Source organism: Agelaius phoeniceus, chromosome 2 (genome assembly GCF_051311805.1).
Source record: "Agelaius phoeniceus isolate bAgePho1 chromosome 2, bAgePho1.hap1, whole genome shotgun sequence".
Lineage (NCBI taxonomy): Eukaryota > Metazoa > Chordata > Aves > Passeriformes > Icteridae > Agelaius > Agelaius phoeniceus.
The window spans coordinates 26,444,081-26,457,724 of record NC_135266.1 but is presented as its reverse complement, the minus strand read 5'-3'; the positions used below and the strand labels follow the sequence as shown (position 1 = coordinate 26,457,724).

General features: G+C 40.4%; 1 protein-coding gene across 10 annotated transcripts in view; it reads right to left on the bottom strand.

Annotated features, from left to right (window-relative positions):
* The window catches only part of MCF2L (MCF.2 cell line derived transforming sequence like), a 156,319-nt gene that overhangs the window by 37,975 nt on the left and 104,700 nt on the right, over positions 1 to 13,644 (bottom strand). For 9 of the 10 annotated variants that reach the window (XM_077173335.1, XM_077173336.1, XM_077173337.1 and 6 more), the window contains one exon: positions 930 to 1,020. In XM_077173335.1, coding sequence (XP_077029450.1) covers positions 930 to 1,020 — 91 coding nt within the window. Of the gene's footprint in view, positions 1 to 929; positions 1,021 to 1,136; positions 1,767 to 13,644 lie in introns of those variants that run through there. The other variant, XM_077173344.1, reaches the window with a different exon arrangement.

Sequence of the window (13,644 nt, the reverse complement as noted above, 5' to 3'; positions counted from 1 at the left end):
TATTATATCATTATATATTCATTCATAAAACATCATATAGTGGGAGTAATATACTACCTTTAAAGATGTATTACTGTAAAGTAATATACTAATTTTAACTTATAATACAAAAAATTCTTTGGCCATAATCAGGCCACATTAAAATGACATTTAATGTTTTGATTTGACTTTTATCTTACAAAGTCAAAATTTTTCAGCCATTAAAAATTAAAAGATATTTACAGATTTGTTTTTCAGCCCTTACTATTGACTCTAACAATTCAAGCAAGGATAAAAAGGAAGAAAAAAAAGGCAACCAGTGAACCAAAAACTTTAAAAACCAAGTAAACCAGCAGTAGAATAAGCACATGATAAACATGAATCTGTCCTTCCTTACTTTTGAAAAAAGAAAAGGGAAAAATAGCCTCTAATAAAGTTCTTTTTCATATTACTTGAAAGGGAGACTGGGAAAGTTAAGAGCATGCACTGTTGATTGATCATAGGAGGCACATAAGATTTTCTTGCTTACATATAATCCTTGTTTTAAATCAAACATCAGAAGAACAGTTTTTCCATGTGAACTCCTTTCACAAGTGGTAAACTCAACCAGGACCCTCACCCTCATTTCTTCACTTGAATAGTGAAAACTCTATGGGACCCATGGGGTGTCCATGCAAACATCAGCTCCCACCTGGGAGAGCTGCATGCCCACACATTGACTCTCTCCAAGTGCATACTTAGGAAGATGTCCTGAGCTGCAGACTGCTTAAAAGCACATCATAGACACATGATGCTCTGTCTGGGATACAAAAGACCTACTGTATACTTTCTGTATCATCTATTAGCTGACATATTGTTGAAAAGAAAAAAAAAAATTATGTTTTTCCATTTGTAAGAAATGATTCAACACAGAAAAACCTTTCTAAGGAGTAATTTAAGAGAGTACTCACTGCTATCCGCAGTATGGAAGCTTTCACAGAGGTCCATTTGTCCTGTCTGCGATCTATGACAAGAATAAATCCAATTCCAGCATCTCGTAAACTAAGTTTGGAGGAGAGAAGAAAATAGGAAAGTTTAGTTAAAAATACAAATGTAACTCCTGGTTCCCTCACACAGAAAAGCAGTCAAAAAACAGTGAAAAAAAAAAGTAGCTTGACCTTTTTGTGCAGAATTTTCTTCATATAAATATCTTAAATAAAGATACATTATACACCATTGCAAAGATGCAGCAGTCCCACAGCGTTTTGCAGAGTTTCAAAATGCATTCAAATAATGAAGTCTTCTTTTTCACAAAAGATAGTATTTACATTTATTGCACAGGGATTATTTCAGAAGAAAATGAGACTGATTGATTCTCCACTGTTTGGTGCTGATATAATCCCTTCCTCATGATGTTGTCAGTATAATTTCAGGATCAACATGAAGTTGTTTTCCTTTTGCATCTGCTTTTTAACCTTCTGTTTGAATTGCCTTCCTCCTCAGTGATACTTAAAACTCCTGAAAACCACAGATCCTTCTGATCATTCCATGATACTGCTCCATGCATCTGAAATCCTCATACGCCTCCAGGCTGTAAACTTCTTCCTAGGTGCATTTTCACATTCGCTGAAACAAAAAAACCTTAGGGCATTTAAGCTCTTCAAACCACAGATGAGAACAACGAGCTCAGAGGCACTCCTCTCGAATGGAAACATCTGTGAGAGAGATTCTGCTCCAATCCTGCCGTACGGGTGACCTTTCTCTTTTGCCTGTGCTCAGCTGCATGTGCTACCGAGCCCTGACCAAGGGATGTGCTCCTGTTTTGTAATTCCCCATCTAAGCCAATTGTGCAATGCCAGCAGCAGCCCTTGCCAGCCAATCGCAATCAAAATGGAAACAGCAGGCAAATGCAAGGCAGACAGGCTCAGATTAATTGTTTTCTCATACATTTGCTCCTTTTTCAGTATATGTACTGTATTTTTACATCTGATGATTTATTGCAAGGCCTGCTGTGGCACTGTGTGACCTTTAGAAATACTGTGCATCAATTTGTTATGGTAATATCTGAAAAGAAAAAATAAAAATCAACACAACAGAATGTCAGGATTCTTTATTCAAGATTGCTGAATCATGGAAACACCAGCTTTTCTTGATAAGATTATGTCAGTAGCATAATGATAAGAGATGTTTAGGAGGGTGAAGAACACAGGTACCCAGATGTGTCATTTTAAGCTATTCTTCAAAATTACAGATTTAAACAGGACTCACAGTTTATTCCCTCTCTTTTATAAAATGCAGCATCTCTCAAATTTACAGACATACTCTTCAGTGGGAAACATGAATAATCATTAGAAATGCAAAGGAGCCCTTGCTTTCTTCCAGAAGAAGCTAAGCAGTCCTTTCAGCACAGCAGAATATTAGAAGTGATCCTCACTGCCCACATTCAGTGCATGTTACTTAACTCTTGCCTCTGGGTTAGGACAACACTGATAAACAACATCTGAGCACTTGCCTTGTAAGCCTGACAACCCTTGCAGACAAACAGGGCTTTATATTAGCAATATGCTTCCCACTACAGTAAATTTCCATGATTTACCAAAGTTTCCTCTCTTATTTTTCTTTATTTAAAGGGCAAGAGGAGGAGAGAGATTCAGACTGATTTTAGCCTCTTCCTGTTCCCCGTTTAAAGGTCTCACAATTTTAACCTTTAGTGACTGAGCAAAATAAAATTATAATAGCAACCATGTGCCACAATAATCAGATGGCAAAACAAACTCCTTGGGTACACAGCCTTAATGTGGATCAATGGAGTGAAAAAAGTGCTACAGCTGTCCCCACAGGAGCCAGTGTGGATTTTGGAGTGTATTAAGACTCATAAAGAGTCTATTTTCCCCCACTCAGTAGAAGGTCCCAGGAGCCCTGAAATCCCTCCATACTTCCTCAGAGGAAGCATAATCTCAGAGTACCTAAATGCAACATCTGTATAGTCTTTCAAGAAAATACTGATATTTCAGTGCAATATGAATAAAATTAAAGCCTCTGAAAGAGCACCAATAGGATTTCTCTCTAGGAGCACACGAAAATACAGGCTCAGCTGGGATCCCAGAAATTATCTACATGGCAGCTCCACACAGTTAATCACCTGCCTAAACACCTGACAATAAGCAGAGCTTAATATCAATATCCTAGAAAAATAAAAAGACAAGGCTTACTTAAGTGGAAGAATTAACAAAGAAAAGCACATCTCTAAGATAGCCCAAAAGATGTCTTCAGCCAACCTTCTTTTTCCACTGGATCAAATAGAAGGATCAAATATGTTGTGTGCTTGCATGAATCAGCAAGCTCAGACATAAAAAGCCAGGATTCCCCACTGCTGCCCAGAAGAGACCCGGTGGCAAAGTCTTGAGCATCTGACTTCAAACTGTTAACACTCCATTAATATAGACCGGTGGGAAAAAAAAAATACATGCCCTGTTCCAAATCAATCAGGGTGGGAAAAGTATTTGTTATCTTGACAACAGAGCCTTGTTGCAAAGGCCTGGCTCTGGAGTCTGGGATACAGCTCCAGCAAGTCACAGGCAGGAAGCAACAAACCAAACTAAGACATTGTGTACAACAAAGTTGAGAACATTACAAAGAGAACAAAGTCATGCATTCAAGAAAAGTAAATATTGAAAACAGGTCTGTTTGCCAATGTACCCTTGTTCTACTGACCTCTCCTTGCTGCCAGACACGCACCTGCACATGGGGATGCAAGACACCTTGCAATACCCTCCTCCTTTCTAGGGCATAGGGAATGGTGCTTTGGAAACAAGCACATACTCAATTTTCCTTTGGCTCCTGATTTAACTGTGAGTGCCAGCTGTCCCTCTATCCCTCAGCCATATTTATTATGTTTTATCCTGATAATGATTTTCCCTTACCCCTCCATGTGCTTAAGAGGAATGCATTTTTTTTGCTCCCACTGTCTCAGCAGAAGCATGCTCTGACAGGCACAGCTCATCAAAAGCTCATCAAGCTTTTTTCCCTGCCTTGGTCCAGCTGCACTGCACTCAGCTTAGCTCACATCTTCTCATGCCTCTGCATCACTCCCCAGTAAACTTGTCTCCGCCACCGACATTTGTCTCTCCCATTCATCACTCCTTATCCCAAGAGCAATGCAAAAAGTCTTTTTATTTTCTTTTTAATTTTAGACTTTCAGGATGAATGACATCAGTTCTCACCCCTTCCTGAATATCATAGTCCCTTCATCCTCCAACTGTATGCTATGTCCCACTCCATCTCCCAGTGTCTTCCCTTGGGTGGACACTTCCCTCAGCTGTGCTCCTGCCTGTGGAGTCCAGCAGCTTGTCTGCACTGCCTGCTGCCCAAGAGGTGGCACCCACACCCCATGCCACAGCCTTCCTGGAAGCAGACCTGGCTCTAGAGCAGCTCATCCTGTAACCACAGAGAAGCTCCTGCTCCAGGATGAAGCAGGACACTTTTGGCAATGGGCTTGAGTAGTTACTTAGCATCTGTGGCCTGGGGTTTAGGCAGATTTTTCTCAAGGTACTGTCTTGACACAAAAGCCATCGTTCTTCTGAGTGTCAAGTCTGAGTCCTTGAACAAAGGAAGTAGACACTTGAGCTTCTCAAACAATTGTCTCAATGTTTGAAGAGCATGGTGGATTTGTTCCCTGGCATCTTAGGAACCACACAGCTATTTTGGCTGAACTTTACACCATAAAATCAGGTGGCACATCACAAATGGAAAGAAAATTTGGCCTAGTTGTAAATGACTAGAAAACAACTCTTACAGTGAAAAATATTAGAAAACTTTAGCAGAAGCACCTGTCTATTCAGGCTTGTTAACATTTCCCATATGACTTTTTTTGTCTTTAATGTATTAACTTGTATCCGGTGTACTTTCTGAAACATAATTTATATAAACTTCTAATTCAAATTTAGTATTTCCTTCCTTTGTTTCTCTCCTAATATATGCACAAAAAAAATCCCCCAGACCAAAACAAAAAACTCAAAAACATCATGGGATAAGCACTGTTCTTCTGTTTATTAACCAGAACAAAGAACAGAACATTTTTAGACAGGCAGGGAACCATCCCTGCTTCTGCAGGAAATGTGTCCAGCAAACTCACAAAGGCCAGGTTGGAAAGGTAGAAAGTGGAGGAAGAGGAGGAGGGCCACAGAGGACTGGAGAAAATGCAGCAGAGGATGGACTTTCTGCTCAGGCCCCTCCCTCTGTCCTGGGGAGCCAGTGTACAACCATCAGGAGGAGGTGACAGTGAGGTTGAAACACCTGCCCAACAAGAAGCCTTTCCCATGCAGGGCAGGAACCAAATTTTCCACTTAGTGACTCCTCAGTTTACATTATGGGGACATCTCCTCTTTGTCTTGTTTGCAAGACTTATTAGCTCATGCACTTGGGGGAAAGGGTGGGAAAGCTTATAGTACATGGGACTGTGGAAAGAAAATTCCCTCTGGGGTATGTGGAAGAAATTACATAAACATCCTCTGAAAGATCCTTGCATTTCTCCAAGGTATGGGTGGTGACAACTGCTACACCAATAATTTCCTATTGCTTCTACACTGCTGTATGAAAGCATTTAGTATACATTTAGCATTTAGTATTGGTCTCTGCTACAAATGAAACAAAGCAAATCTTTGGGTTCATCCCAGAGACCTGAAAGCATCAAACCTCTGCACATTTGAAATTCTGTACAGCATTTTAGGTTACTTGAGTCCACTTATTTAAAACTGAAATTCAGTCTTAGAGCTTTATTATTAAACAGCTGGCCTACATGACAGTCAGGACTGTTCCCTACCTCAACTATCTCAGCATACAAATGGACTAGAAATTCTTGCCCTCAAGGGCTGGACAGCTATTTCCATAGTAGCTGAACAACATTTGACAAGCTGAACAACATTTGACAAAGAATTACTGCACTGAACAGAGCACCAAGGCAATGTCTGCAGCCATCTGTATCATAAGCAGAACCTTGGTACCACCCTATGCTAAAGCTTCCTCACCCTCAGCACAGTGACACACACACACTGCTTCAAAAGATGTGAGGCCTGGGGCATCTCACAAATCCTGATCTTTTTTGGCATACAACTGTAAACCTATGTAAGAAAGACTTGGAATTGGTTCACCCACTTATCATTGGTCACTTACCTTAGGAACAGGCCATTGGAAATCAGACACTTAATGAGCAAGGTTCTGCTTCCCAAGAGAAACTTTGCATTCTACATTTGCAGAGACAAGACACTTAACTGACTGAGCCTGAGCCACCTCAAAGACTACTTCTCCATCTCTCCTGTTGCTGCTAGGAATGATTTCTTGGGGGGTGAAGAGGAGACAAAAATTCTTTCTTAATCATCAGTGTTTCACACACTAAAAAAATGAAACCAGAAATGCCCCAGCAAATAATGGAAGCAGAGAAGAGCCACCTCCTTAATGGCCTTTATAAGCTCTAGGAGACAGTCAAATAATATAGTGAAGAATGCGATATCAATGGCATTAACAAATCAAGATAAAAATCTCCAGTACAGCAACTAGGAAAGGAAAAAAAACAAAACCAGCTAAGCCCTGTGGTGACATTTCACTGCACCAGTTTTATGCTGGTTTGCCAGCAAGGAAAAGGGCAGTGACAATTCACCTGGCATAGCCTTGCTGCACATCTCCTCTGCTCCTGCCCCTTGTGTAGGGTAACCCACACTGCAATTTGATCATTAGCTATGTCCTAGAGGATGCAGTGTTTCCTAGAGCAGAAGAATTTAATGGGTTTTGAACTTGACACAAAAAAATTTAAAAAAAATTCAGCTGTAACATTATACAAAATGTAGCACCCAGCCACTAAACTGTAATTAGGTCTAGAACAGTTTCATTTTCTTACAATTCTTGCTTGCTCATTATTGTAAAGCTTGCTTTGTTTCAGAACTGGCCAATTCATCCACTTCATTCCAAAAGAAATCCACCTGCTGGATATTTAAAAAAAGACACAAAAAATATCATATTTGGCATGTACCCCTAATTTTAAAATGTTTTAAAGCTGCTTAATAATTTTAAAATGTCTTGTATCATTTGGTCTTTAAATATTTTCATCTTATGACAGCTTCTTTCTCGCAATCCAAAGTAAAACTAAACTTAGGGACTTTACATTTTAAACCAACATCTCTAAGGAAAAGAAAGCAGACTTGTGCTTCCTCGAGTAAATGATGAAAATAGGTTGATATACATCGTATTCCTCAAAGCTCCATTTTGAAAGCCTCAGATATTATCTCAAGGCTTTTATAGCCCAAAGTACCCAGCCTCACTGCAGAAGGTTCCTGATTAAAACAATTTAGAGATAGCAGGAACTGAAAAAGATCTATAAACCAGCCATATGAGCTCTTACATTGAATTTCGTCGTTTCAATTGCAAAGCAAGCCTGTAGGTTTTAACACTGTATCTAAGCTGAATGGTGCTTTGTAAGCCTACTGCTATTCCAGATCTTACTTAATGAGTTTTCTAAAAAACTGCTTTTAAATTAGTGTTTAAAAGCATATAACTGAAGAGTAGCCTGGCAAATAAAAGAAGCTATAATCCTTTAGAATGTGTTACAAATGTCACATTTTATAAAGTTACATAATGTTACAAATTATATTCTGAACTTGCAATTTATCATTTTTGATACTAATGAAATTATAAAATATGTAGTCACAAAGTAATTACACCCCTAAAACAAGTTGGAAGTGTTCTGAACAGTAAAACCTTCCCATTAACTACACTTGCTCTAAATTAGCAAACTTTAGAATCATATTTTCTATTTTTTTCAACAGAAATGTTAAGAGTTGCATTGTAATTGAGATATCAGGGGCAAAGAAACCATCTACCTAGAAAATAAATAGAATGAAAACATATTTCCAAAAGATGGCTGCATACACAACTGCATGTTGCTGTCACGGCATTCAGTCCCTTAGACAGAAAATAGCAGTGGGGTGCCAAGTTCTGCCACAGATGTAGATGTATGACTAACTGAGGTCAAGTATCCTGAACAAATCTGAGGACAGAATTGGCCCTAACAAAGGCAGCATTTATGAACACCCAGATGAAGCTCTTTGGCTACCTAGCAGACCTCCTGAGCCCCTAAAGCAAGCTGGCATGACATTTTGGCTCCCACTCAAACAGTGACAAAACTGACATCTTGTGGTGATACTCATTTATGACAGCTCAGTTCAGATTCCTACAAGAATCACTTTCAGCTGAGGTGTGTAACTAGTCCATAAGCAATCAGTTCTTATTCCAGCAATATTTATGAGAAAAACCAGAAATTACAGGTGCACTCTATTTATGGTACATGGCACTGCATACGGGGCAAAAATAGGAATGCAATGATTAACAACTTCCCACATGAATTCTGTAATTTCAGACAGAATTCATATAGTTTTGGCTTCAGTTTTTGTAATCTCTATCTGTTCTACTGAAAACACTGAAGAAGTCAGCTAGTGCAGAAGTACTGGAAGGACATGTCCATCTCTTCTGTCTCGTTGAAAAATCATCCAAAGCAGACCCAAGGAACAGGCTCACCTCAAACTCCCTGAGGTGCTGAATTTAAAACTGGTGCCTGGTGGTGTGGAAGTTTCTGCACTGCATCTGTCTCTCCATAGCCTCATCTCTGGAGTTAGAGAAAAAGCTTGCCAGATCCTCCTTACTGTGTTTAACCAGTGAGCAACCTGTAATGTTCTTCAACACAAAAGAAGGCTCTTGATGTAGAAAAATTTGTTCTGTTTCATTACTGAGCCCTGTCATAGTCAGCTCAATGAACTGTAACTGTGGAAGGCAAAACCCACCCAGCTCAAACTAAGGCTGGCCACTGTTCATGAAGCAATACAGGAAAGAGAAGGAGTTCCAGCAGAGGAAATTTAAAAGAAGAGAGCCAGAAGTGCTGTTATACAAGTGCAGCCTCTAGTGGTCTGTCCAAAATCACTGAATGCCAAGTAAAAATTATTATCTTTTAATCTCTTGCCACTAACAGCTACATTTCACCCAACACAGCTGATGCTGTGACATTCCATAGCAGCAGCACAACCTGCAAGCAAGAAGGCAGAAACAATTTCTTATTGATGCTTATGCTTCAAATTTGATTTTGAAAATAAATTTTTTTCCCCTCCTTCCACCTCTCCAAAACAATATCCATACTATTCTACAATCTAATTAATTCTGTACTGAAATTCTATGAATAGATATGTTTTTAAATGCACATTTAAAAACCCAAAGCATTTACACTGTCTCTTTATTCTGTTTTTTGATAGCTACTGCCTTCCCTTCACAGAAACAGATTTCACTGCACAGGAAATTAAGAAACTCTGAGCTTCTGTGTTGGAGTTTGTAGTATATGATAGAGATAATTCATGCTATGTATAAAATATTGTAAGATCCAAGATATGTCTTTTGACCACCCCAGCTGGGAGCAGAGTCCTATTCATCCAGTTCCCGGACATGTTAAGATAATATCAAGTCCTTTAACGTGAGAATGGAACCTTCCTGGGCGATGATCACTGACTTCCCTGGAATGCCAGGACTACTCAAGAGGGATTTCGCACCTCGAAGATTGCATCTACTACGGTGATCACCGGTGCCACCCTGTTACATGTGAATGCCGACTTCTCCGGAGTGCTCTGACAACATCCAGACACCCGGACTGAACTTTTGTCTATCCCTGCACATGTATGGCCCCGGTTCTGCATGTGAAGGGACACAAAGGAACATTCGGTCATCTCAGCCTCAGGCGGAATAAACTGTATAAGAGCTCGCTGCGCAAAGCAGCATTTGTGAACAGGGGAGACTCCGACATTCGGGGTCAGGTCCGTGTGTTCACCCAGTGCTGAATCTGGGCTCGGCACTGCCCTCGGCTGTGGTGGTTTTTGCTGATGGAAATTCTGTTTCACTGACAGTTTAATAAATCATTGCTAAATTTTCTTATAAATTTGGCTCTCGATTTGATAATTTATAACAGAGTTGAACCTGTTAAAGCTTCATGATTAGACAAGGTTCAGATAAGAAATTTGATGCATTTCCCTGCCTCAGCTATGTACCTTTTTTTTTTCTGATTTCTCTGCATTCCAGCTAACTCTCCCTAAATCTTATCCAGGGTACCACAGATGAAAACCTTCTCTCTTTCCTTTCCTATTATGCTTACTTTTGGTCTCAGCTGTTATTAGTTCATGCCCCAGGCATGTCTAAAAACACACTGTATTGCAATTTTCTCAAGACTGGGGAACCATCAAATAACCAAAATTGCATTTTAGGATCTTTCAGCAAGCGGGCAAAGAAGAATTTAGATGAATGTTGGGTTGTGAGGTAGCAAAAATAAAAACCATCATAGGCAAGTGATTAAAATTTGTTCATGAAGCAGAAGAGATGAGCAGAATCATACAGCCAGGCAGAATGACACCATAAAGTACATGCCTTTCGTCACTTTATAGGCATAGGCAAGAATAATTACACATGATGCTATGTCAGTGACAGGAGATCTTAAAAGCCAGATAAACAGGAGAAAAAATAATGACAGCAACTTCAAAGAGCTTTGTCTAAGGGGCTATTAACAATTCAAAACTTCACAATGAATGTAGGTCAGACAGCCACGAGTGATTATGTGCAGCCCTATGCTTGTTCTGAAAATTCCTTGGTCACCACAGGACTGTGACAACAGCTCACAGCACTGCCAGCAGACCAAGAGCCCTCAAGGAAGATGGGCCACTACCAGAGACATCCTGGCAACAAGGCAAATGCTAACTCACTGACCAACAGGAGAGCTGCCCTCCAGCCTTGGTCCCAAAAGCAACCAGAAGTCTGCACAGAACCAGGTCTCTTGGAATTGTGAGATACAAATCCCAACATACTTATGTGAGGGAATTCTGTCTCAAGCACTGCTCATGTTCCTTGGCCAAATGGCCAGCACTGGTACACACCTTATTTATTTTAAAATATTTATGCCAATTTATATAACATCCAAGTCATACTTCTTTTATCTCCCCACTCAGATTCAGAGATATGGGCATGAGTATCTTCCTTGATTGGTCCCTATATCGGCTCTTTATCTCCTGTGCTCCTTTTGGTCCACAAATTAGCCTCTCTTCCACTTTCAGCAATTTTCCTCCTTAACCACAACTGATTGGAAGACAGTAATGCTGGCTATCTTCTATCATATATGCTGACCTTCTTTCTGCTCCAAAAAGCTTTTGCTGTTGGGAGGGAAGCTGAGGGAATGAAGCCAGGGTTAAAAATAACAACTAAACTGTCCAGGCATCATCATCTGCCTGGGCCTGGACATCTGCTTGTACCATGTGCACTCACCGCCTTCTATGGTACCCATCAACCTTTTTATGATTGCAGAGATTCAGAGAATGACTTGGGTTGAAAGGGACCTTAAAGATCATCGAGTTCTGCCTGCCTAGAACTTCACAAACTTTATCCCACCAAGGAACTAAAATCAGAGCTACCTTAATGCATTTCTGTAGGTAAAGGAAAAATTGTTTTAACAAGTTGTTGCTGAACAAATCCCCTTTTAGTGTGTGAAATTAAGTAAAATAAGAGTTTTTAAGGAAGAGCTATAATTTTCTAAATGGAAAACACAATGTGATTTCTTCAGGTCATGCAGAGCTGCTTTTAGAAGGACTGTTTGAAGAAAGACAACAACTTTGAGGACTCATTTAGACTTAACTACAGATGGCTGAAGTAGGTCATGTTATCCTGGAGGGACAATTAAGGATAAATAGGTCAATAAAGGCAAAAGGGCTCTATGTCGGTTTAAGCTTAAGTAAATTGAGCAACAGAAAGCCTGTGTGGCCCTCATTTTAGAACTATTAAGTCCAACTCCATAAAACATTTTTACACCTATTCAGAACCACAATTTTAGAACTATACATATTTCCAGGACGCTCCAACAACCACTAATGCTACTGCACAAAGTATTGGAACAACCTTACAGGGAATGCTGCACAATTTATCTTAGAACTGTGCCATTACACTTAAATAGGGTGGTAAATTCTCTGAATTTAATACTGGACTAATCAAAACCTCTGTGTGACAGTCCAGAATTTTAATAATTAACTTTCACAATTTTACAGTGCTTAATTTACTTTGTCTTATTAGCAGACTGAATTTATCACCGGATGGTGCATGTCATACATACTGCCCAATCCTCTAAACCCTAAAGGTGTAAATGGGATTTAAAGACTGGAAAGGCTTTACCTGTACAGGGCTGGGCTTTAAAACAAGTTTAAGGCACTTATAAGGTGGACATTGAAACAAGTATAAATATTTTTAAACCCAGTAAAATTCAGACTCTAAATAACAATTTGGGCTTTGACCTTAATCTTGTGAGGGTATGTATCTGACCAAAAGCTTTGGACTACCACTTAAGTTTAAGACACAACACTCTTACTTCAAACCTAAGACCTTACCCTGTCTGCTTACAGCAGCATATGGTATTTACAACTGTTTGGCAGCTGTGCTCTGAGAAAGGAAGGGTACACACAGCGTGACAGATTTTGCTGGAAGTCCTGGGATATTCTCACTGACAAATCTGAGGGGCTGCCAAAGTAACAGCAGGGTACAGGTTCCATATTTTCAGCCTGGATTGTAATCCAACAAAGAGGAGAGAAGGGAAATTAAGCACAGCTGACAGAAATAAACTCTGAAGCTGCAAAGCTGTTGCTCCGCACGTCAGTATGAACTGTCAGGGCAGCTGGTTTTTGGCACTTCTTTCCCATTATGTGATGATGTTCATCCCTGGCACTCCATAAAACAAAATTGCTTAACTGTTAGCTGGTGGTGGGCTGCCCATTCAGTTGGCAGATAAATGAGCAAACACAGGCAGTTACCCTCCAACACTGGCTCTTTGCAAGGTCTGCTGGACCCTGATGGACTTACAGGCTCAAAACACAGCATTACCCCAACACTGCTGCCTGTGCTTTCAGAGCACAGTGGTGGATCTGTGCCAAGGAGACTGGGCAGGCCCAAGCTGGGTGAGCCCTGAGCTCCCCTCTGTCCCTGACACCGAGCTTTGCTAGCTCCAGCAACACCCGTGCCATGCTGCTGCGTGTCCTTCTGGTCCCTGCCTAACCCCACCTCATCACACTTTGCACTGCCCACACAGACCTGAGCCCACTGAAAGGCTTAGCACACACATTTTTCTTTCTGTTTCCCAGTGTTATCCCAACCAGTGGGAAGCTGGTATAGTAAACAAGCAAACCCTTAGAAAACCCTAACTACTGAGCTTTGGAACTGTTGGAAATCAATGCTTTGGAGGTCATCTCGTTCTGTTCCATCACTTGAACAGGATGGCTCCCTAGTTTCCTACACCACAGAGTACCAAAAACAACAGGACTTTTTAGAAGGCTACATGGTGTTCAAGCATTTGTAAACCCTCAGGAATCTCAAAGAAGGGAACACTCTCCCAGCCAGGAAACTGATGGACACCTTTCAAAACAGGAAACTGCTGAACATGCCAAGTTAACCTGAGTTATGCTCAAGATCATGCAGTAGGACAGGATAGCATTACAAAGACAAATTGTCCAAGGCTCTGTCAGAATACAAGGAAAAAAGGCCCATGTAGCATGCTTAATCAGCAGCATGGGACTCAAACAGGCCATCAGAAACCATTCTGAATTTTCTAATCTACACTACTTATTTCTCCTGAAAGGG